Source organism: Oryctolagus cuniculus, chromosome 11 (assembly GCF_051225735.1).
Source record: "Oryctolagus cuniculus isolate XC-2025 breed Fujian yellow rabbit chromosome 11, ASM5122573v1, whole genome shotgun sequence".
NCBI classification, from domain to species: domain Eukaryota; kingdom Metazoa; phylum Chordata; class Mammalia; order Lagomorpha; family Leporidae; genus Oryctolagus; species Oryctolagus cuniculus.
In genome coordinates, this window is record NC_142877.1 from 56880293 (window position 1) to 56903079 (window position 22787).

At 57.5% G+C, this 22787-nt stretch overlaps 2 protein-coding genes and 1 long non-coding RNA gene across 4 annotated transcripts in view; all 3 read left to right on the forward strand.

Moving 5' to 3' along the window:
- LOC149123478 (uncharacterized) overlaps positions 1 to 22787 on the forward strand; it is a 427738-nt gene that overhangs the window by 90041 nt on the left and 314910 nt on the right. The gene's annotated exons all lie outside the window — the stretch shown is intronic.
- HOXC12 (homeobox C12) lies at positions 1152 to 2788 on the forward strand. The gene is made up of 2 exons (XM_002711030.6): positions 1152 to 1749; positions 2456 to 2788. The coding sequence occupies exons 1-2, from the start codon at positions 1152 to 1154 to the stop codon at positions 2692 to 2694; spliced, it is 837 nt and encodes a 278-aa protein (XP_002711076.1). The 3' UTR covers positions 2695 to 2788.
- Positions 18933 to 22182, forward strand: HOXC11 (homeobox C11). 2 transcript variants are annotated; one of them, XM_089307402.1, is made up of 2 exons: positions 18933 to 19888; positions 21213 to 22182. In XM_089307402.1, exons 1-2 carry the CDS (start codon positions 19185 to 19187, stop codon positions 21637 to 21639), a joined length of 1131 nt encoding a protein of 376 aa, XP_089163528.1. In that variant the 5' UTR covers positions 18933 to 19184; the 3' UTR covers positions 21640 to 22182. The 2 variants fall into 2 exon arrangements, with proteins under 2 accessions (XP_089163528.1, XP_008254767.2); XM_008256545.5 differs by having other exon boundaries at positions 18936 to 19884; positions 21213 to 21569.

Genomic DNA, 22787 nt, shown 5'->3' on the forward strand with positions numbered 1-22787 from the left:
CTTTTCTGAAGGAGGCTTCTGAGATTTGCTCCGTAAATAAAATCTCAAACCCTCTGGCTCCCAGCCCACCTCAGGAGGCAACCTCCCCTGGCCCTCTGCAAAGCTAGGCTGGGCCAGTTCTGGGGTGTGGGTATATCCTTTGCAGTGGGAAGCAGGAGCCTCTCCCGGCAGCCAAGCCCTGCTAGGGAGCTGGAGTCTCACGCTGCTAAAAATCTGAGAACACCCCAATCCCTAGAAGCTCCTTAGTCCCTCTAGAAGTCAGAAGATGAGTAGCTCCAACCCCCCGATTTTCAGGAATAGGCAAGTAGGTCCCTTTGGAGCTAAGCGCCTCTTTTTCTTGCTTCTTCTGCATCCTTCTTCCAAAGGTTAGGGGAGGTGTGAGGCTGGGGTGGCTCCCAGCTGTGGTGCAAGACTGAGTTTCCATGGGCCTTGGGTGGGGGGATAGGGAGAGGACCCCAAATGTCTTCGCGAATGCCTAAGGGGAAGGTGCTGAGGAAGAGCCCAGCAGGGGTAGGGCTGGGAGAAATAGCGGCAGGAAAACCTGTCCTTACCCCCACTTCCCTCCACTGTAAATAAACCCCGACCCAAGGGCTCATCCGTCTCCTTAAACAGCCAGTAAACTTTATATGACACAATATCTAATAGTAATTTATTGGGGAGATATTGTAAATTCCAACGGTTTTAGTTAATAAAGGAGCTAATTAAAGAGGGACGGGCTGTGTTGGGCCAGCTGTTGGTGATAAGATAACACATCTGGGGGCGGGGCTGCGGGGCCGGTGTGTATGTGTGAGTATTTTTGGTGTGGCGTTTTCCCTCTTGTCCCGCGTCTGGCTATTGCTTCACTTCTCTGCCCTAGGTTTTATGTGATTAAAAAAAAAAAAAAAACATAATTCAGCGAACAGACCTGCCCTAGACCTTGGTCCCCCCCCAGCCCCCACCTGGGGTTGGGGATGGGAGAAGTTGGAGTTGGTGCGGGGTGTGTGTGTGTGTGTGTGTGGGTTTGGGGGGGGGTGCGAATCCGCTGTCCACACCCCTCCCCCTGGCGGCGGCACCCACGTGAGCAGGGCGGCCAATGGGTGGCCGGCGCAGGTTTAACTATGTTTAATGTCAGATAGCAATAAAGTAGAAGCTGCCGGTCTGGCCCCGCGGAAATGGGCGAGCATAATCTCTTGAATCCCGGGTTTGTGGGGCCGCTGGTGAACATCCACACGGGAGACACCTTCTACTTCCCCAACTTCCGCGCGTCCGGGGCGCAGCTGCCCGGGCTGCCTTCGCTGTCCTATCCGCGCCGCGACAATGTGTGCTCGCTGCCTTGGCCGTCGGCTGAGCCGTGCAATGGCTACCCGCAGCCCTATCTCGGCAGCCCGGTGTCGCTCAACCCGCCCTTCGGCCGCACGTGCGAGCTGGCGCGCGTGGAGGACAGCAAGGGTTACTACCGAGAGCCGTGCGCCGAGGGCGGTGGCGGCCTGAAGCGCGAGGAGCGCGGGCGCGACCCGGGCGCCGGACCCGGAGCAGCGGCGCTGCTGCCGCTGGAGCCGTCGGGGCCGCCGGCGCTCGGCTTCAAGTACGACTACGCGGCGGGCGGTGGCGACGGCGGCACGGGACCTCCGCACGACCCGCCCTCGTGCCAGTCGCTGGAATCCGACTCCAGTTCGTCCCTACTCAACGAAGGCAACAAGGGCGCCGGCGCGGGCGACCCCGGCAGCTTGGTATCGCCGTTGAACCCCGGCAGCGGGCTCTCGGCCAGCGGTAAGGACCTCGGCCCAATCGTGCGCGCCACGTGAGGGCTTCCTACCTGGGCGGGCCGGGGAGCGACGAGCTGGGGCCGCCTGGGGTGACAGAATGAGTGGAAAGTTAGAGCTTCTTTGAGAATGAAGTGCGGGTGGTGGGGTGAGCCCTATAAACATGTAAATATCCCCATAAAAGAACGGCAGAGGTTTCCTTTTTTGCTAGCCAGAGGCCGGAGAGGGCAGGGGCTCCAGAGAAGCGGGATCCTAAGGCAGACTTCCCCACAAGCAGGAGGGACGGAGCCAGGACCCTGCTTTCCACGGGTCCTTGGATACGATCTACTCTTAGCCACTTGCTAATGTTAGGTTCACACTCTCCTGGGATCCAGTCCTGGAGGGTGTGGGAGAGGAGAGGGCCAGGAAGTAGGGAAGAAGAAAATAAAGGAGAAGGTAGGGGAAGAGTGAGAGATGGGCCTTCGACGGCCACCGATCCTGCAACGGGAGGCAGGGCTCAGGAGGCTAGGGTGCCCAGTGAAAGTGGGAAAGGAGACAGGGATGAAGATCTGGATGGGAAAGGTTTCTGGGATGCCCACCAGCCAGGAGAAGGAACACGGAGAATCTGAGGTCCCAGGTGGCGTGCCAGGGGCAAGGCTCCGGGGAAGGGTGGAGGGCACTGGGCTGGTTGCCCCTCAATCCTCTGGCCAACCCTGCGGTTCATCTCCACCCAGGCGCGCCCTGGTACCCGATCCACAGCCGCTCACGGAAGAAGCGCAAGCCCTATTCGAAGCTGCAGCTGGCGGAGCTGGAGGGCGAGTTTCTGGTCAACGAGTTCATCACGCGCCAGCGCCGGAGGGAACTCTCGGACCGCTTGAATCTTAGTGACCAGCAGGTCAAGATCTGGTTTCAGAACCGGAGAATGAAAAAGAAAAGACTTCTGTTGAGAGAGCAAGCCCTCTCCTTCTTTTAGGGGGCGGCACAGGGTGCCAGCCCCAGACTGAGCCTGTCTTTGGGCAGAGAGCAAGAGAGGGCGCCGCCTGGGACACAGTCCCCGCTTGGGACGCCCGGCGTCTCTGGCAGGCCCTCCCTGGACGTCTTCTTGTCTGTTTTGTTCGTGGTTCCCTCCCACACACCCCCAGCAGGCCCTGCCAGTTCTCAGAGAGAAGGGAAGAAGCCCAGCCAGGGAGAGAGAGAGAGCAGAGGCCCACAGCTGTGGACGGTGGCAGGGCCCAGAGCCGCTGGGGAGGGGCTGCTTTATTTTAGGCGGGACTGGGGCGCTCCGACAAGGGTCTGGAGGAGCCTGGGCTCAGATGCCCCCTTCTTCCACTTCCTTTCTGCTGCCCTGACTTTCTACCTGCAAAAGCAGATGAGAGTGGAGAGAGTGAAAGCCGGGCACCCAAACTCACAGTTGGTGGGGTTTGGAGAGGTTGGGAGGAGGGAGCAAGCGCGGAAAATCAGTGGGAGAGAAGGAAGTGAGGCTCAGTCTGGAGGGCCTGGGGAGAGTGAGGGAGAGTGGGGGGACCCCGGAGAAGTGCCATTTTCTAGAAGAGAGGGGTCAGCGCCACCCAAAGTCCGCTCACGTCTGGGTCATCCAGAGCTGGACACGGAGAGGGCTGAAACATTCGGCAGAGGCCGGCGACTACCAGCCTCCTGTCCCCTCCAGGATGGGATGCTGGAATGGTCTTTTGACCCACCCCCACAGCCAAGTCCCAAGCCCTCTGCCCCGCACTGGGCGAACAGCGTTCTCAGGTGTGGTGCCATCTCCTCTGCCTGCCGCCGGTGGGGCTGTGGGGCCAAAGCCTCGGCGGAGATTGAGAGCCGAATCACTTACCACCCCAGTCACCCCCCAGCTGGCTCTCCGGGAAGTCCAGGGGATTGTGGAAGAGGCTTAGTAGCGCCACACTGATTGGCAGGGATAGTTTCTGGCAGGCTCGGCGGTGACGGTGGCCGCTGATTCTCCCTTCCCCGCTGGCGTTCACGGTCACGGCCGGCCAGAGGCTGGACCGGCATAATTTACGAGGCGGGAGGAGAATGTGCCCTTAAAGGGGCTACCGGCCGGGGAGGCCCCGCTCAGCCCTGGTTTTTCAAGCTGGTGACAATGGAGGAGGGGGCCTACCGCTCCCGTTCCCCACCCAACCCCTTTCTCTTTCCCCCACCCAGCCCCGTCACCACCCTTTGTCTCAGGACTCTCTGCCTCTGCCTCCCGGAGCGAGCCGCCCACCGTGAGGAGCAGAGCACAGGGAGGGGCGCACCCCTAGAACCTGTTGGAGGCCACACAGTGGTATCTCCAAGCCAGAAGGTCTTTTATCCAGAGTTCCCCTGTGCAGTAGATCCTGGGTTGGCGAGAGAGAAAGAGAGAGAGAGAGAGAGAGAGAGAGAGAGAGAGAACCTATCAGCCCAGCCTCACCTCCCTGCACTCTTTTTTGGTATTTCTCCCCCCAAAGTACACCAGCCCCCAGCCTCCCATCTGCAGTGCTAACCGCCCTCCCCCCACCAGGGAGCAAGCAGCCTGGGAAGCAGGGGACCAACAGAGTCAAATGCAGAGCCTGGATGTTGTGAAACTGACCTGCTCGCTTGGAGTGTTTTCTGCCTGGGGAGAGTCTCCCCACTCCTAAAGGACAATCCACAGAGTACTCCCCACTCTTCCACCAACACACAACTTCAGGTCCCCAGCCGAATGGGGCTATGCAGAGGCGCGCGCGCGTGCGCGCATACACACACACACACACACACACACACGGCTAAGCCCAGCGGACCACTGGGCCCACTGCACTTGCAGGCAGACAACAGTTCCCACAGAGCCCTACCAAGTGGACACTGCAGTCATACACCTCTGTGACCTACTGGGGTACCTGCCTCTCCCCCCCACCACTCGCCACGTTTCCCCACCCGTGTAACTTGTTCTATCCACATACAAGTCTCCTCCGTTCTTGCTGGCCACTCAGTGTCCTGTGAACCGGTGCTGGGTGGGAACTACTACCCCCGCCTTGGCTTATCACCCACTGTACCCCTTCATGCAGCCCTCCCCGTGACTTGTGAGCCCTTGGGTGCTGAATTGGAGCCCTCCCACCTTGGCCTGACTCCCAGAGCCCCCACAGAGCAGCCGGGAACCCTCCTCGAGGAGTAGGGGATAAAGATATGCAATCTTCTCTTCCCTTCGTTTTAACTTGACTTCTGTGAGCTTCTCTGTTACTCTGTACCCTGTTTTCTGTGTCTGTTGCTAGTTCCTAGTGTGCTCATGGTTAGAGGCCCTCTGCTGCCTTCCTCTCCAGCTCTCTGTAGTGTATCCTCCTGTTCCAAGGTCTGTCTTAAGCACGTTTGCCCTTTGTATGGTCCTTGTACAGAGTTGCTTCATCATATTAATAATAATTAAAACCTGGATGTATGACGATGTGATTCTCTGAGAATGCTTTTTAACAATGGGTCCCCACATATGATATCTTCCATCCAGAAAGAACGGAAACTTCAGCCCACTAGCTGTTCCCCCACTCTTTTTACTGTAGCTCAGGCGAATAGTGAAAATAATAAATGTGTAAAGGCAGACTAGTTGCAGGGGTAACAAAAATAGCCAAGCAACTAAGATTGTTCATGAGCTCTTGTCTCCTATCTCAGTCCCAAGCAATTATGGCCAAGAGAAAATTGGGGATGGGGGGAGGATGCGCTGAGGACTCATGGGGCTATAAAAATAATGCGAACAACCCAGAGGAGGCAGAAACCAGTTTCAGAAAAGTGAAAAATAGAAACTGGGGTAGGGACATGGGGGTCTGAACTGGGACACAGGGACAGAGCCAATGCCCTGGGGGCTGGGGTGGGATCGGGATTGGTGGGTCCAGGGCCTCAACCTTGCAATCTTTAACTCTCATGCTCCGTGGTGAGGCCATTTTGTGCATTGCAAGGTGCCTAGGCAAGGGGGCCGAAGATCCCCTGGAGCTGTGAAATAGACTCCACTCTTGAAGCCAGGACCCCCTCCAGCCGTTCCTAAAAGAGGCCCAAGTCCAGACCGGTGTCAGGAGGCAGCAGTGCCCATGAGCTGCCTGCCTCTCCCCCTGCTGCCAACCTTATGCCGCTTGCCCCCCCCCCCAGCTACCCCTCCCACCAGTGTGACTCCAGTCGTGGGAGTCTTCTTCAAATTCCTTCTCTATGCTCCCAGGCCTGTGCTGGAAAACCAGCCCCCCGCCCCCCACCTTGAGAGCAGCCTTGGGGCCACAGCCACGCCTCCTGCCCTGAAACCTTCCTCTCCTTCCATTTTCTTAATCCTGCAATTAGAGAAACTAGTCCATTTTAGAGCAACCCTCATTCTCCCTTCACCCCTGTCCTCAGCTGCCCGGTGTATGTCTTGGAGATCGGCATACAAAGGCTGGCTGGGAGAGAGGCTAGGGGCCGCTGCTTCTGGCAGCCATGAGCTGGGGGAGGGGCCTGCTGGTAGCTTCTGGGTCTGAATAAAGGGGGGGGGGGGAGTGCTGTCTGAATCCCAGGGTTTTCAAAGCAAAAGACTAGCCACTTCTTAGGACATGTCTACACGGGAAGATTCAACAGTGGAGGTGCTTCTGGCTTTTAAGAGAGTGAATTTAGAGATGTGGTGAACAACTGGCGCTGAATTGATTCTCTCAGTGTTAGAGAGAAGGCGCCCTGCTTGGTGGTTCCATGCAGGCCTCCACCCTCAGTTGTCAGAGAGGGAAGGACCCCAGCCATTTCCTCCTCACTGCAAAACAATTGCTTGTCTGTCCTGGAGCTCAGGATTCAAGTGCATGGGGCTGAGCTGAGTTCTGGACCTGGGCACGCTGCTGGCAGTGTGTTGAACTATTTGCCTAGTGTGAACCCCCAAACTACCATTTATTCCAGTCACTTTAAGACAGAGCACCCCGTGTCGCTAACTGGGCCTTGTGGGACAAGAAAAAGAGAGAGTTTATCCTGGTGATTTCAGGAGAAGACAATTGTGCTGTTTTGTGTGCGGCAGTTTCCACCATCTGGTCTGTGAGTTCTGTATTTGGGCCTGATCACCCACGTGGTTGTGCCGCTCCCGACTGCATAGCTGAAGTTGGGTTCTGAAAGCCACCGTGGAGCGGGCAGGAGATGGGCCGGTAGTCCAGGATCTGCGGATACTAATGCAGCCGGAAACCAGGCACGATCGATGGCCTAGACCCGGAGGCGATCAGAGACCGCCAGGCCCCCATCGGCGAACAATGCAAACCCCTGGGACCTGGGGTTCCGGCAGGGCTGGAGCCCTCACCCACGCTCCCCTTCGGGTCCAGGAAAGCAGGAGCAGGTTTTAGGCTCCAGGCCGCGCGGGAAACGGACCCTGGCGCCGCCGAACCTCTCCGCGCCGTAGGCACTGGGAGGCGGGAGGGTTCTAGCGCAATTCAGCGCCAGGTGCCTGGCAGGCCCGGGGTTGCGCGGCGGCTCCTTCCCCGACCCCAAGGTCCGAGCGACCGCTCCTCAGTGCCTGCCTCCATCGCGGCAGAGTCGCCGGTTTTCCGTGGAGCGGCCTGCGGTCGGCGCCCGCCGCAGCCCGGCGCTGCGTCCGCGGTTGCAGCTCTTAGAGACAAAGGCGGACCGGCGGCTGGTGCAGGACGCCGGCGCCCGGGGCCTCTCTCCGACTCACGCCTTGGTGCCCTCGGTACTCCGGCCCCGTGGAGAGGGCTCTGAGACCCTGGCCCTAATCTCCGTCCGCCTGGTCTCCGGCTCCGGTCCACTCGAAGGTCCCGGGGAGAGGAAACCGGCGCGCCCACAGCCCCGGTTGACCCGAAGAGCTCCGCGCCCAGCAGCGGCCGCAGCACAGGTCGCCTCCCGAGGGCTGCCGGGCCCCCGCGAGGGGCGGGATGACCCCTGCTGGCCGGAGCAGTAGAGGCTGCTTGACCGAGACCCGCACCGGCCCAGTCCTTCGTCCCCGCTCCTCCGAGGCCTGGGCGACGCCCCAGAAGTTTGTGGGAGACCTCGAAGAGCAGCGGGGAGGAGGCGCTGCCTGGGTGGCCGGAACCACACCTGCCTCCCAAGCGCCTTCCCTCGGCCCGACACGCGGTGTCCCGCTGCGGCGACCGCCCCTTGCGCCAGGTTCTCAGCTCTGCCAGCTCTGCCCAAAGCTCCCCAGGCCTGCGCCGGCAGCTGGGGTCTGGCACTGTAGCCAAGAAATGAAACCAAACACAGCCGGACTGGACCAGCTCCTTGCTGGCCGGCGACTTCTCTTCTTCCAGCCAGAGCGCTTGCAGGGCATTCGCAGACAAGTCTTCATATAGTCAGCTTCCCTGAACGGGAGCTCAGAGCGTCCTTGCTGGCGCAGGTCTGTGCGATGGAACCCACCCGCAGTGCTTGCTGGAAAGCGCGCTGTGAAAGCTGGGTGACCACATGGGAGCGTGGAAAAGATGTTCCCTAAAATACACACCTTGCCAAGTGCCATCATATCAATATATTGAAACCACCTCAAATGCACAGATGCTACGTTACAGGTACATCCTGGGCATGGGGGAGATTTTCTAAATACACACACACACATATACATATATATACACACACACATACTCAGAGACAACTTTTGTCCATGCAAGCGAAAGCAACCTACCAGGAAAAGATTATACATAGCATGTCCATTTGTCGAATGTAAAAATTTATTTACATAAAGGGAAGACTGCATGCGCACACACCCCACACACGGAGTGTTCAGTCCGTTTAAGCTCCAAGTATGTACACACTCAATAGGAGTTATAAAACCAATGCATGGCCAATGCAACCAGATATTAATGTCTACATTTAAAACTGTGTGCAAAATACATGGTATCATTATAACACCCAAAGTGCCTATCTACCCAGTGTATTAAAAAGAAATTCTGTGAATCATGTTTGCGTATACCAAATATAGCGAAAGAACATTCTTGGGCTTCACAGGTTGTATTTATAACACAGCTCTGGCAATCACAGGAACAATAGCAAGAGGATGCTCAGGCCTTGGCAATGACCATCTCCGTGTGCTGAGCTTCTTCTGTTGATCATTTCTGCTTTTTTAAGCCTTCATCTAGGTCTGCACGCATTATTTACAGAAGTGAGGTCTCTTCTCTACTCCCCTGTTGCACCTCTGGTCTGGAGCTGGGGGGCAGGTGTCTATATTTAGACCTAAAACCTGTTTGCAGCAGAGTCCCGGGCATACTCAGGCCTATATGGAATCAGCAGTATATACTTAGATTGTCCCCTGATGCATTCCTGTAGACCTGGTGTACGCGTGTTAGGTTCACTCTGTGTTGCCACTTAGGGAAGAGACGCGGGTACAGGGGTCTGGCTAGGTGTGTAACAGGCGGTTGGATTCCTGGGTGTGTGCTGGACATCCTTGGGATCCCAAAAGCGAAGATTTGCTTAGGTTTTTTATTTGTTTAATGTATTTTCAAATTTCGAGTCTAGAGAGCAGCAAGAAGCAAAGGCTGGATCCTGGCCTCTCCGCCCCTTCTCAAATGCAGAAGCAGCCGCCTCTCCGTGTCCCCCTCAAATGTGGAAGCAGCCAGGGCAGAAAGGCCTTGGGTCTGTCCACACCCCATACCCAGGCTCACATTTGTAACCAGGGCTGGGTCTACACAAGCTCCAGCAAAAGGCTAGCCCATAACTCAAGCTTCCCCCTCCCTCAACAAAACCCTCCGAACTTTCCCTTTTGCAGGGGTCCTTTCCTGGTCCTGGGCTGTTTTTGGTCCCCCCCCCCCAAAATTCGTCCCACTTGGGTCTTTGCTTAGCAACTAAAGGTCCGGGACACATGCCTATGGAGGAAATTCTTTGACGGTGTACTCACATCCAGCAGAGACATTGTTTGTGAGTCCAGGGGTTCCGCGTAGACGCGGCCATATTTTACAGTCCAAAGGAATCAATTAATTAGCGCATCCCAGTCCCCCCGCCGGCCGCTGCTCGGCGGAGCGGCGGCGGCTGAGATGGATGTGCGTGGCCAGCTCGCTGGTCTTGTTAACAAGCCTCGTCATAAAGATGGAGATGATAAGGGGAGCGCAGAAGCCCGGCGGCCGCGAGGGGGGGCTTGCAGGGCCGGCCTCGCAGCGAGTGGGCAGCGGCTGACCCGCCGCCGCCGCCGTCGCCCTGGTGCGTCCTGCGCTCGCGTTGCTTTCGCCTTCTCTCCTTCGGGGGCATTCATGCTGTGAGCTGGGACCCGGGTAATTCCTCCTCCCCTGCCCTTCCTGGGGTTTTCCCTTTTCTTCATTGATCAGATTTTCAGCAACCAAAATATGCAAAGCTCTCCTTTGACGAGTGCCTGCCTTGCGCTCTGCCGCGTTTGGGGGGGACCTGCCTTTGCTCTCTCCTTTCCTTGCGTTTCTCTGCATGGCTCTTTTCATCTCTGTCCGGTGCTCTCTCCCTCCTCTGGCTGTCTCTCTGGCTTCATGGTTGCTTTTTCTACCAGGTGGGTGCTGGCTCAGGCCCCAGTGAGCTTGTAAAAAAAAAATAATAATACAAATACCCCTTGGTTATCTCGCGCCAGAGTGAACACCCTCAAATACTCTAGACTCAATGAAAATAAAATTTTAAAAAAAACCTTCAGTGTAATTGCTGGTTTGGGTTGCAGCACTTAATTCTGTTTATTCTCGCTGATGTGCATACTTAACGCAGAGATATTGATACTAAAGGGCAGGGGGAATTAATTTTATTTTTATAGTCATCTATTAAGAACAGAAGATGATCTGAGTCTCCTTTAAAGGGACCGAAGAGGGGGGAGGAGGGAGATAGAAAGACAGGGAGGGAGAAGGAGAAATATGACTGAGGGGAACAAAGATCTTTGCCTGAAGAAACAATGTAACACTACACAGAACTATAAAGTCTGGGAATGCAGGACCCGGGACTCTCCCTCAGCTTCCCCCATGTGGAATCCTGTCCCCTGCACTTCCTGCTGAAATCCCGACCCCGACTCGATAGTGGTAGTCAAGGAAGAATTCATCCAATTATCCGGATAATTGTAGGGGGAAAGAGAGAAAGCATTTGCCTTTTATTGTCTCATCCTCTCTGGGGTCTGTGTAGAGGAGGGGGTGGTGGAGGAGGGGTGGGGGTGTCCGTGGAATAGAGAGGAAGAGGGAGTGGGAGAGGGGGTCTCTCACCAGCACCCCCAAGCCCTGCAAAATGGCTGCTCTGGAATGGGGGAGACCCTAGGCAGGAGCTTGTAGATTTGGGAACATACTCAAGGAGAGAATCCAGTCTGAAGGCCTCCGATGCAGTTTCATTTTCCGGGAGATCTGCTGGGCTTCGCTTTGTCTGCCTCCTCTAGCATTGCAATCATCACAAGTGAGTGGATGATGGATAATTACAGGGGTGTCGATGATATTATTTTATAGTCGCCGAAGAGATGATTAGCTCCCGTCGGAGGCTCTGCTGGAGGCTGGGAGGCAGCACGAGGCAAGGCAGAGGCCCCGACAGCCTTCCCCTTTTCCTGTTTTTACATGTGTGTGGATCTCCAGAAATCCCTAATTGTCTGAATCCCCTCCCCCAGATGTCCTAAGGGAAAAATCTAAGAGTTTAGGGGCTGAAGTTCCAGAGGAGGGCAAACAACAACTTCGTACATGAACTCCAGCTCCTCCTACTGCGGTGGGCTCTGCTCGCCCACATGCCTCCCACCATGGAAGGCTTCACCCTCAGCCCAAGGCCAGTAAGGTCACAGAGTCTTGGCAGGTGAGGCTGGTGAGCTGAAGACAGGGTCTTATCAAAGCCAAGTTCACTGTCATCTCTAAGTGGGCACCCAGCCGAGCGCCCTTTGGGTTCTAAATTGGCCTTGGTGCCTGGACCCTCCGCCCCAGGAACCCCCCTTCCCGGGCCCCCGGGTGACAGCATCACTCAAACTGGGACTATGGAGGTCAGTCCTGGATAAGGATGGTGGCAAGATTGAAAACATTTTTTGTTTGTTTCTGGGATTCAAGAGCCCAGAAGGTTGTGGGAGAAAAAGAGAGACAGAGAGAGAGATTGCCACAGAGGCAGAGATCAAGGCAAGAGAGGGCTGAGAAAAACGATGAGATCAGCTGGTCAGAAGAAAAGAAATGAGTGAAAAGAAAGGGGATAGGAAGGGAGCAGAGGAAACAAAGAAAGGAAAGTGATCAAGGGGGAGAAAGGGAGGAGAAGGAGGGATGTGGGACCAGGAAGAGGAGAGAGTCTGGAAGAGAAAGAGGGCGGGCGGGCAGGAGGCAGAGGCAGGGGTCTGGCGGTTGCTGTGGCGCTGCCCGGCGGCCTGCAGCAGTCTGGGTGGGCGGGGGCGCTGTGACAAAGTGAAGGTCAAGTTAGCATCGTACCTTATAAGGAAGGCGTCAGTCCTCCATTTCAGCCTTTCTCGCTGCAGGACGCGGCTGTGGCATTCCTGGTCTTGTAAACACTGGACTCTTCGGGGGCCTTAAAAAAAATAAGGAGCCCCCTCCTTCCTTTATTGGGGGGCGAGCTGCGATGGTCGGGGAAGCTGCAGACAGGGAAGGCAACTAACGAAGACTCCGGGAAACTTTTCTCTCCTTTTCTCTCTCTGGCTCCGATCCCTGCCAGCTGGGCCCCCTCCCTCCCTCCTTCCTCCCCCTGCACGCCTCTCTCCCCCCTTCTCTGGGTCTCCCGGTCTTCCCGTATTTTTCTGCCTGTCTGTAACTCCCGGCTCCGTCTCTGCGGTTCCCCCCACCCCCACCCCCATGCCCCACGGCAGACGTCCAAATCCGAATCCGTTTCCATTCCACCGCGAAGCAGAGCAGGACCTAAGAATTGGAGAGAAAATTAAACATCATAAAGAAAAGTTCGTTTACAACTTAAATGTCTGAATATTACGGTTGCCTTCAGAAAACAAGGCGGTACACGCGGTAAGGAGAAGTGACACGGCAGGGACTGGGAGGGCTGGTGCGGTAAAAGACTTGGGTTTATTTATTTCTCAGATCCACAGGCGGAAAGAAAGGAGGAGAAGGGGAATGAGAGGGACGTGTTTTACCCGGCGACCGGTGCAAGGAAGAGGCTGTAGCCAGTGGGCCTGGGGGGAGAAACGCAGCAGCCGCCCGGAGGCTGGAGCGCCCGCCCGAGCAGGCTCAGCTCAGGCCTTGGGTGCCGACAGCGAGGATACGCGATGTTTGCGGATCTGGGGAAGGCAGGAATGCAGGGAGAGTGAGGCAGAGCCACGGGCAGCCAGCGACGCTGAGGAGTGGCGGCAGCCGCGGCCCGGGCAGCGGGCAGGCTCTGCCGGAGGAGTCACCAGAGTCACCGGAGTCCGGATCCTCCTCCGCCGGGGTCGCTTTGGGGATGGGGGAAGGAGAGAGTGGCAGGGCCGGGCGAGCGGGGGCATTACTGGTGTGGAGGATTTCTGCTCAAGCCCTCTCAGCTCCCGTCCTTTCTCCGTGCACATGGAGCCATTTTAAGGCCCAACATTGAAATTCTAATGGCAAAGAAGGGAAGAAAAGCTATGGCAGGCATCTTGGCTAAATCTGACGCTCCAAAGGCTGCTCCTCTTGTCACCCCCCACCCTCCCTAACTGGAAAACAAGCCTCTGGGATCCCCACCTACGCAGGGACCTGTAGTGGGGCTTGGGGCCTGGATGGGAGCCGCCTGCAGCAGCGGGCAGGGCCGCAGGGCCGAGGGCTCTCCCAGGCCCTCCTCCCCTGGGGTTCTGCTAATGAAAAACAAAAGGGGGAGGATTTGATTATTTCTGGTGGTGTTAAAAGATCCTGGCTTTCAAAGGGCCTGTGATCCTGAGATCTAAGGTGATAAGTGTCTCTCTCCTAGACATTTAATCTGGGCAAAGTGCCACTTATGTCACAAAGTGCCTGGGCTCAAGGGGCTGATGGGGTGGCCAGCCTGGGGACATTTGTTGTGGGGACATCCTCTCCCCCAAAGAGGGCAGGCCAGGCTCTCCTCCGTGGCAGTAGCTGTGGCTCTGTGCTTGACACAGAATGGCCAGGCCTATTCTGGTGCCCGCCCTGTACCCTCTAACCAGCCTGTGAAAGGGACCCCTGGGAAGTAAGAGGGAGGCTTCCCTCCAGCGTGGGAAAGATGGAGATAGCCAGACCCAGACGTCTCCCCGCAAAGCTGTGCTCCACATCTGTGACGGAACACTGGCGGGCACTTTGGAGAGCTGGGGGACTTGCAGAGACCCCGACGCGGGCAGAGGCTGGGGTGGCTACGGGTACACGGGGTAGGAGTGTATCTTGCAGAACCACTTCCGCAGAGGGGCCCAACACACAATGGGCTCCAATATTGAAAAACACCAGACGATCTGCCTCGGAGGACATAAACAGGCCGAGCGGATGCAGGTTCATAAAACCCGCAGAAACCCAGACAGGAACACTTAAAATGCCCCAGAAACAAAGCACACCGTGACAAATTCTCACCCAGCACACAAGTACACGCACAGGAATGTTCCCAGGCACATACAGAAAGACAGCCTCCCTACCTCCAGCCTCCACTCGTGGACACTCAGGTATACCTGGCCAGCTCCAGAAACAGGTTTGTGTTCATTCCTAAACTGACCCCAAGAAACCCCTAGAGGTTGGGGGGGGCAGGCACCGGCGGCACTGCACACCCCCACTGAGCCAGCCCAGGTCTCCTGAGTCCCGCTAATGCACGATCCAGATCCATGCCCAGAGATAAAGTCTAGACAATAGACTTTATGACAAGAGGCTCTCGAGTTAGGGGCCGGCCGATAAATCTCTGGCGAATCTTCCTGTAACTCAACTGCAGGCTGTCGTGACTGAGAACCACAGGGTCCACAGAGAGGAAAGCAGAGAAGTGGAGTGCGTTGGAGGGGCTGCTTTTTAAGTCCTGGGCAGGAGGCGGCTTCCCCACTGGGGCGAGCCAGCCTGGGCCGGCACACTGGCTCCACGCAGCTCGGCCGCACTGTGGAAGCTTCCGGATCAGGCTTGAGAGCACTGGCCAGTCAGGGTTGTCAGGGCTGCCCGCTGCTGTTCAGGCTACCGGAAATCGGGGGAAATGAACAGTCGAGAGGCAGGGCCTGGCGGCTGGGACAGACCCACAGCCCATGCTCGCTTGCCTGGGGCAAAGGGTCTTTTCTTGTTGGTGACTAGAATCTTCTTGCTCTATGTCACCTGAATTTTTCACCCCACTCAACTTCTCTCTCTCTCTCTCTCTCTCTCTCTCTCTCAATCTCTCTCCCCTTTCCTTTTTGGATTGATGGGCTGTTCCCTTTTGCATTTTCGACCCAGGCGTCTGATTACAACTAGAGAGCCACTGAAGTTGATCTCATAAAAATGCCGCGAGCTCACTTTGATCAGGGCGGACTGGGTCCGAGCCTAAGCAGGCGCTAAAGGCAAAGAATGGCGGCTCGGGCCAGCCCGGCCACCGGCCTGCGCCCAGGAAAGGTATTTTGTGTGTATGTGAATGAGTGTGTGTGTGTGTGTGTGTGTGTGCGCGCGCGCGCGCGTGCACCACCGCCACACCGTTTTGCAAACGAGGGCCCAACGGCAGCGACTCCATTTCCAGACTGCTTTTAAGACATTTCCTTCATTTTAGAGCATTTGGTAAGGAGGCTAGTGAAACTGGCTCGTAAAATGGGCCTTTTATGGGGGGAGAAATGGGGTCGCGTTGCTAGCCTCCGGGGACAATCCCTCCGCGGAGGAAGCTGGGTGGGGCCGCAGGGGCGGAGGAGACACCCCTCGCCCTACTGCCCGCCTGGTTCATAGGCCGGGGTTCCCCGCTTAGGTGGCCTGACCTGGGGGCCCCAGTCTTGGGGTGACAGCCAGGGCTGAGGCGAAGTGGAAGCCAGGAGCCGGCAGAGCCACCTCCTCCCAGTTTCCTAGCTGGGGTAGGGAGGAGTGGGAAAGTCCCAGGTGTGAGATAAACCGCAAGCCTGAAAATACCAAATCACACTAAAGGGATTATTAAATACCCGATATTGCGCTAGGGAGAGAGATGCGCACAAAAAGGTGCAAGCTGATTTTTAATGAGGGCTCCTCTTGACAAGCCCAGCCTGGGAGGTCCACGCGCGGGACACCGTTGGCTCCCCTCTGCGAGGGGCCGAATCTATTATCCAAGCCCACCAGAGCTCTTCCCAGGGGCCCCCTTTCTCCTCTCAGGCTCTTCCTCCAAGCTCATAGTCCCTGTCGCTGTGTGCTTTCTGGAACCCAGAGCGGCAAGGCGGCCCCGGTGGTGCTGTGTGCCCGCCTTCTGAATCCATCTCTGTTGTATGTCGGAACGTGGAAAGGAGTGGTGCTCCAGTGCGCAGTGGCCCTGGCCTCACTAAGACAGGAGCCGCCCAGACCAGCTGCCTGCTAGCGGCCGAGCAGGCGGGCCGCCCTGACGGAGACCACCAAGAGCCAGCAGGGAGGGCAGCCTGGCCCTGGTGCAGAGAATTCCAGGTGATGGCTGGGACAGATGGAGGGCCACCAGGTGAGGGGAAAGAAAAAAGCCGCCTGGTGTGAGGCCTGCCAGGGAAGGAACCTGAGGCCCACTGATGGTCCCGTGGCATGGAGGTACCCCAAGCCCAGGTACCGCTCCAGGCAAAGGCTCAGCCCTGTGCTTCTGGGTGGCCTGGATCAGGGCTGGGCAGAGCGGCAGCCCCTCAGCGTGGGCATGTTTGCCAATCAGCATCCAGCTGACTTCGGAGGCCTGTGCCTTCTCTCTCTGACCCCAGCAGCAGCCACCAGTTGCTGGAATTATTTTTTTAAGCAATCGAAAAATTAGAAAAACAGTGCCAGCAAAAATTTTAAACTTTGTACCTTACTTTTAGCGGGGAAGAATATTATTTCTCAGAGTCTCTGTTGGGAGACCCCAGAGTTTCCTGGGACATCAACTCCTGGTATTCTGTCTTGCTTTTTCTTTTCCTTTCTTTCTTTTCTTTTCCTTCCTTCCTTCCTTCCTTCCTTCCTTCCTTCCTTCCTTCCTTCCTTCCTTCCTCTCTCTCTCTTTCTTTCTTTCTTTCTTTCTTTCTTTCTTTCTTTCTTTCTTTCTTTCTTTCTTTCTTTCTTTCTTTTCTTTCTTGTTTCAAAGAAATAAGGCCGCCGCCAGCCAGCAGCTCCTCACAGCCGCCCAGCTCACTTTTATGGTGGCCCCGGAATAAACTTTGGTGGTCAAATTCAAGTGCTCAGACCTACAGCTGTCTCCTCACAGGAAGCAGCCTACCCCTCCCAGCCCTGGCTGTGCAGGGATACGCTCTGGGGGATTGGGCCCCACATCACCCAAAGGACTGAGAAGGGAACGGAGCAGAGTCGTGGGGTAGGGGCAGTGTGTGTGTGGGGGTGAGAATATCAGGAACTCAGACTCCTCGTTGTCTTCATCCACACCTATGCAAGGAAGAAGGGTACCGCACCCTCGTTCCTATCACTGTTTAGGGAGCATTTTGCCTCCAATAAACTCGAATTTAATGAGGTCAGCACGAACCCCATAAAAGCCACAATCCATAGTTCCCCACCACTATAGTCAAAAACGCTGCCCCCAGCTCACCCTGTAAAAAGGGCGAGAGGAAAAAAGGAAATGCAACAGATTTTACTTTCTGGGTCTCCTTGCCGGGTGAAGCCCCACACTTCAGCAGAGCCCTAATGTACTTCTTCTTTGCGCTCAGTTAAGGTCTGGCCAGACCCCAAGGAGGGCTTGGAAGTCTGCGCCAGGCACTGGGAGGCCGAGGGGCCCTGGGGGTCTGTCCCCAGGACGGCCGAGCCACTCCCAGGCTGCGACCCACAGCACAGGCACACTTCCCCAAGGTGTTGCTGCGAAGGCCAGGCTGGACAAGTCTGGAGAGGCAGGAAGTCTTCGAAGGAATGGCTTTCGGGGGCTGTCTTGGGAGACCCAACACCACTTTGGTGCCCTCCGTGTGTGGTTTGTGGGCTTCCACACTTCACCACGCTCCGGCAAGGAAAATCAAATCCACATTACTTTATTTTTAAACAAACGGGAACCAATTTTAACCAAGAGTTGGGAAGCATTTGTGGGGTTTGGGCTACTTTTGGTTGTCCCCAGGCTGAATCCTGGGGGCTTCGGTTCTTTGCCGGAACAGGAACAAATCACGCCTTGGGGACTCCTTCTCAGAACCCAGGCCACTTTCTGCCCAAGCCGGCCGTTCTGGCCCCTTGCACCCAGCCCAGAACCTTTCATGGCAGCAATTTTCAGCTGCCCAGATGTGTCCTGTGGTGCCCAGCAGAGAGCACAACCACCGAATCCTGGACCACAGTCCTTGGCAAGGCCACAGACTGGGAGAGGGGCAAGGGCAGGACCGAGAAACTGGAAGGAGGCACTCGGGTTCGGCTGCAGCCCCAGGGAGACGGGTTAGGGGCTTCCACTGGGAAGTGGCCCCTGGCCCTACTGATGGTCTAGGGGTCCAAGCTCCCTTTCTCTCTCCTGCTGAGAGACCCACATCTGGCTCCAGCCCCCCTCCAAGCACCCCAAATCACCCCTTCACCATATCCTCCCTGGACCAGCCTTCTTTGCAGCCCATCAGCTGAGATGGAGCCCCCAACCCAGAGGGCCCCAGACCCCCCCCATCAGAAAAGATACATGGTTCTCATTTGTTTCCATCTTTTTCTTTGGGATTTGGGACTTAGAAATCCACAGTGGATGTAGCTTTCTGCGCATTGATTGACAATAAAGGCAGGCATGAAATATTCACCCAGGGCCACTCTCTCATACTAAATATTTAACACAACATTAGAGAAGGTTTTTCCCAGACTTCGCCAGGCACCGGCTGGGCGGCTGGCGCACTGCTCACCACTCGTTTATGACTAATCCGAGTCCCTAGCCGGCGGCAGCACAGCAAGCCAGACAAAGTTGGGACACAAGCTTGTGGCTGGGCTGCCTCACCTTTGGGAAACTTCAGATACTCTTCCGGGGAGTCCCTCCAAAGACTCCAAAAAGGAAGTCTTGACATCCAGCTCTGGCCAGGGAGGGGACCGAATGGATTTCTTCAAACTCTGGTGAACAGGCGCTGAGTCTGTGGGCTGCAGGGTGAGTCCCTGAGACTGGGGGAGGGTGAGGTGGGGGAGATCAGGCAGTGGGGAAAGAGGGCCTCCTTCCCACCCCATCTCCTTCTGATCCCAGAGAGGAGGCAAGACCCCCCCCCCCCTCACACACACACACACACTGCCCCCAGCCCTGAAAGCTCTCCCCCTTCCTCTCCCAATCCTGGGGGGAAAGAGAGCAACTAGGAAAAAAAAATACACTTGCCCCCTCCCAGCCGCCGCCCCCGCCCACCCCACCGCCCACCCCACCCAAGCCTGTCTCCCCTCCTCTGCTCGCGCTGGGAGGAATGGAGAGGAGGGGAGTGAGGAGAGAAAAACGAATACAAATCTGCAATTGATTTTCATAATGTTTCTGCGGTGTTTGCAAACCAATCGCCTGAACGTCCCCATCTTACCTAAGAGAGAACCCCTCCTACGTCTGCGAAGTGCTCCGAACTGATATATGACAATATCTACTTTGGATCACGTGCTCGGGGAGAGAGACTAAGACGGATAACGCGTCATCTCGCCTTCCCAAATTTTCCCCCCTCGCTAGACCGGGTCCGAAACCTCCGCCCGGAGCCGGCGGCACAGGAGAACGATGTTTAACTCGGTCAACCTGGGCAACTTCTGCTCGCCGTCGCGCAAGGACCGGGGCGCGGACTTCGGCGAGCGGGGGAGCTGCGCCTCCAACCTCTATCTGCCCAGCTGCACTTACTACGTGCCCGAGTTCTCCACCGTCTCCTCCTTCCTGCCCCAGGCCCCTTCTCGCCAGATCTCCTATCCCTACTCGGCCCAAGTGCCCCCGGTCCGCGAGGTCTCCTACGGCCTGGAGCCCTCCGGCAAGTGGCACCACCGGAACAGCTACTCCTCCTGCTATGCGGCGGCCGACGAGCTCATGCACCGCGAGTGCCTGCCTCCGTCCACGGTCACCGAGATCCTCATGAAAAACGAAGGCTCCTACGGCGGCCACCACCACCCCAGCGCCCCGCACGCGGCCCCCGCCGGCTTCTACTCCTCCGTGAACAAGAACAGCGTCCTGCCCCAAGCCTTCGACCGCTTCTTCGACAACGCCTATTGCGGCGGCGGCGGCGGCGGCGGCGGCGGCGACGCGCCCGCCGAGCCCCCCTGCTCGGGCAAGGGCGAGGCCAAAGGGGAGCCCGAGGCGCCCCCGGCCTCGGGACTGGCGCCCCGGGCGGACGCAGGCGCCGAGGCCGAGGCCGAGGAGGAGAACACGAATCCCAGCTCGTCCGGGTCAGCCCACTCGGCGGCCAAGGAGCCGGCCAAGGGAGCCGCCCCCAGTAGGTAGCCGCGGCCGGGCGGGCAGGGCGGCGAGGGAGGGAGCGCGCCGGGGAGGGCCAGGGCAGGGGGAGGCTGGGGGAGTGGGGCCCGGCCTCACGTTTTGGGTCAGTCCGATTTTATGTGGAGTTTTATAAGCATTCAAAGGATTTTATTATAACCGACAAAGCCCTCTCTCCCGACGACTCGACTTTTTACGATGGAGAAGGGGTGGGGAGGGAGGGACAAGAGCTCTTTGGAAAAGCCGGGAGAACCCCCCTCCCCCGTTATCTCCCTCGGTCTGTGAAATTTCTTAAAAGCGCCACCATCGCGGGCGATATTAACTTTGATCGTGAACTTAGAGCAGCATTTACGCAAGGATGGGGAGCTGGGCCGCCGGGGGTGGAGTGGGAGGGAGGGGAGGGGTGGCGGGGGGGAGAGAGGGGAGGGCGAGGGAAAGGCCGGGGCCAGCCCGGGGAGGGGGAGAGGTGGGGGGGAGCGAGGCAGCGGAGCAGAACCTGAGACCCGCGAGGGAGCCCAGGCCGTTCCGCTTCTGTCTTTAAAACTATTTTGGGGGGGAGGAAAAAATTATGTTCAAACTGCGTCTTGGCGGCCCAGAATCCGGGCAAGGTAGCCGGAGCCCAAGCGACAGAGGAGTCCGCGGCGACAGGAGAGCGGGGACGAGCGGCCGCGCTGCGCTGCAGGCGGGGGGTGGGGGGGGTGGGCTTCCGCTGTGCGGCGCGGTCTGCGGCCTCGTGCAAGGCGCGGCCCGGGCGGCCCGGGCGGCCCGGAGAGCTGGGACGCCCCCCGCCCCCGGAAGCGGCGCTGGGGCGCCCCGGTGCCCGCGCGCCGCTGGCTTCCTCCCGGCGGGCTCTCCTGGCTGCTCTAGCCTGATCTCACTTCCTTGCGCCTGCTCCACAAGCTTCCCTCCGGTTTCTGGGGGAAGGGGGTGGTGGGCTTTCGGAACCGTCAGGAGGGCAAAGGCGCCGAAGGCCTGCAGGACAGCAGCAGGAGGGGGGCCCACGGGGGACGCACGTGGCCCCGGGCGGCTTCCCTCCTCCCCCCGACCCCGCCGGCCCAGGCCCTCACCCCAGCGCGAGAAGGGGGTGTGTGGGTCGCTCGGCTGCCCGGGCTGCGCGCGGCGGGGGGTCGAGGCCAGCCCAGCGCCCACGCCCGGACCCGAGCACGCGCGCGCGGGAGGGGTCGAGCCAGAGGCCTGGCTGGAGGGCAGCCTGGCGGCAGGGACTGGGAGAAGGGCCGCTGAGCGCTCGGCGGGCCGGGGTCGCCCGGGTCTCACGTGTCTCTCTCCCCCTCTCCTCGCACTTGCCCCCTCCCCTCCCCTCCCCTCCAGACGCCCCCCGCACCCGCAAGAAGCGCTGTCCTTATTCGAAATTCCAGATCCGGGAACTGGAGCGGGAGTTTTTCTTCAACGTGTATATCAACAAAGAGAAGCGGCTGCAGCTGTCGCGGATGCTGAACCTGACGGACCGACAAGTGAAAATTTGGTTTCAGAACAGAAGGATGAAAGAAAAAAAACTGAGCAGAGACCGGCTGCAGTATTTTTCGGGAAACCCGCTGCTGTAACCGCAAACCCGGCCCTTTTGCGCGGGGGGTGGGTGGGGAAGAGGGCACAAGAGGAAATTATTTTATTTTATTTTTATTTTTTATTTTCTAACTCGTCTTCTTTCCGCGGGGTGGAAAACCGGACTGTGGCCAGGGCTGGCCCCCGCTGCCCTTGTCGGCGCTGCCCCCGCGGAGCCGCCTTTGCGTCCGCCTGACCGTCGCTGCGGGACCCGGGCGGGCCTGGACAGGGGTGTTGAGCGTCCGACCCGCGGCCAAGACTCTTTATTTAAACGAAAACACACCTCGCGACAACGTCTTGCTGCTGGGATGGGGTGAGGGGAGGGGCGAGGGTCGTGGGCGGCGGAGCCTAGCAATCCTTGGACTGAGAAAGCCTTCCCTTGCCCGGGTGGAAAGATCCGCTGCGACACCTTGTCTGCGGGGGAGACCTGCCAGGCTCCCCGCCCCGTCCCCACCTTGCCCCGCTGCCGGGGGGCGGCTAAATGTGATCCTGCCTTGCTGTGAATTTCCTGTACCTTCGACCTGGTGTTAGGTGTGCAAAGTCTGTGTCCTACCTCCGTGTGCGCCCTGGCCCCGCCCGAGCCTAGTTGTCCTCCCGTGACCGTGTAGAGAGAGCCCTCCTTTGAAATTTCTGAACTGGTGCATTGAGGTTTCCTAACCTTTCTCCAAGCAGCGCCCACTCCATGGATTTATAGCTAGTCTATGCAGTTGTCCTTTTTTTCTTTTTTCTTTTTTTTTTTTTTTTTTTTTGGAAGAAAAAAAAAAGATTGGGATGGAGGAGGCAGGAGAGAAATGAGATGGGCACCTCTTGCTCGCAGGTGGGGTGGGCTGTTTTTGTAAATAAACCTCACAAGCCGTTCTTTCTACCTGGAGAGGGTGACGGGGGAGAGGACGTACATCAGATTGGAATTACCCATCTCTCTCCGTGTGATTTTTTTTTTGATGGCAAATAAAGATCTTTCATTCTGTTCAATATTATGATTTTACTTTTAACCCCACTCCTAAAAAAAAAAAAAAAAAAAAAAAAAAAAAAAAAAAAAAAAACCTCCATGCTCCCAAGACGGTGGAGAAGGAGGAGGCGGCAGAGCCTGGGGCTGGCGGAGGCGAGGCAGGCCGGTGCTGGCTCCCTTGGAGCTGCCAGCCGCTGTCAGGGCCAAGAGTGTGACTGTGACGGTGGCTTCCTGCTCTTCGGCGGAGGACATTCCACGGCTACTCTCAGGCTCCCCTTTCTCACGTGCAGCTCGAGCTGTGTCCAAATACCCAGCACCGCTTTCCATTTAAGCACAAGTTTGTTGTGCAGTTAATTGTAACCATCATCAAATTTAAATTTATAGGAATTTTCTTG

What these genes read in the sequence shown, in the direction of transcription:
- HOXC11 (XM_089307402.1), top strand. Translation starts at nt 19,185, where the DNA reads ATGTTTAACTCGGTCAACCTGGGCAACTTCTGCTCGCCGTCGCGCAAG. An exon ending in AAGGGAGCCGCCCCCAGTAG is followed by an intron (nt 19,889 to 21,212) that starts GTAGCCGCGGCC and finishes CCTCCCCTCCAG; the next exon opens with ACGCCCCCCGCACCCGCAAG.
- HOXC12 (XM_002711030.6), top strand. Translation starts at nt 1,152, where the DNA reads ATGGGCGAGCATAATCTCTTGAATCCCGGGTTTGTGGGGCCGCTGGTG. An exon ending in CAGCGGGCTCTCGGCCAGCG is followed by an intron (nt 1,750 to 2,455) that starts GTAAGGACCTCG and finishes ATCTCCACCCAG; the next exon opens with GCGCGCCCTGGTACCCGATC.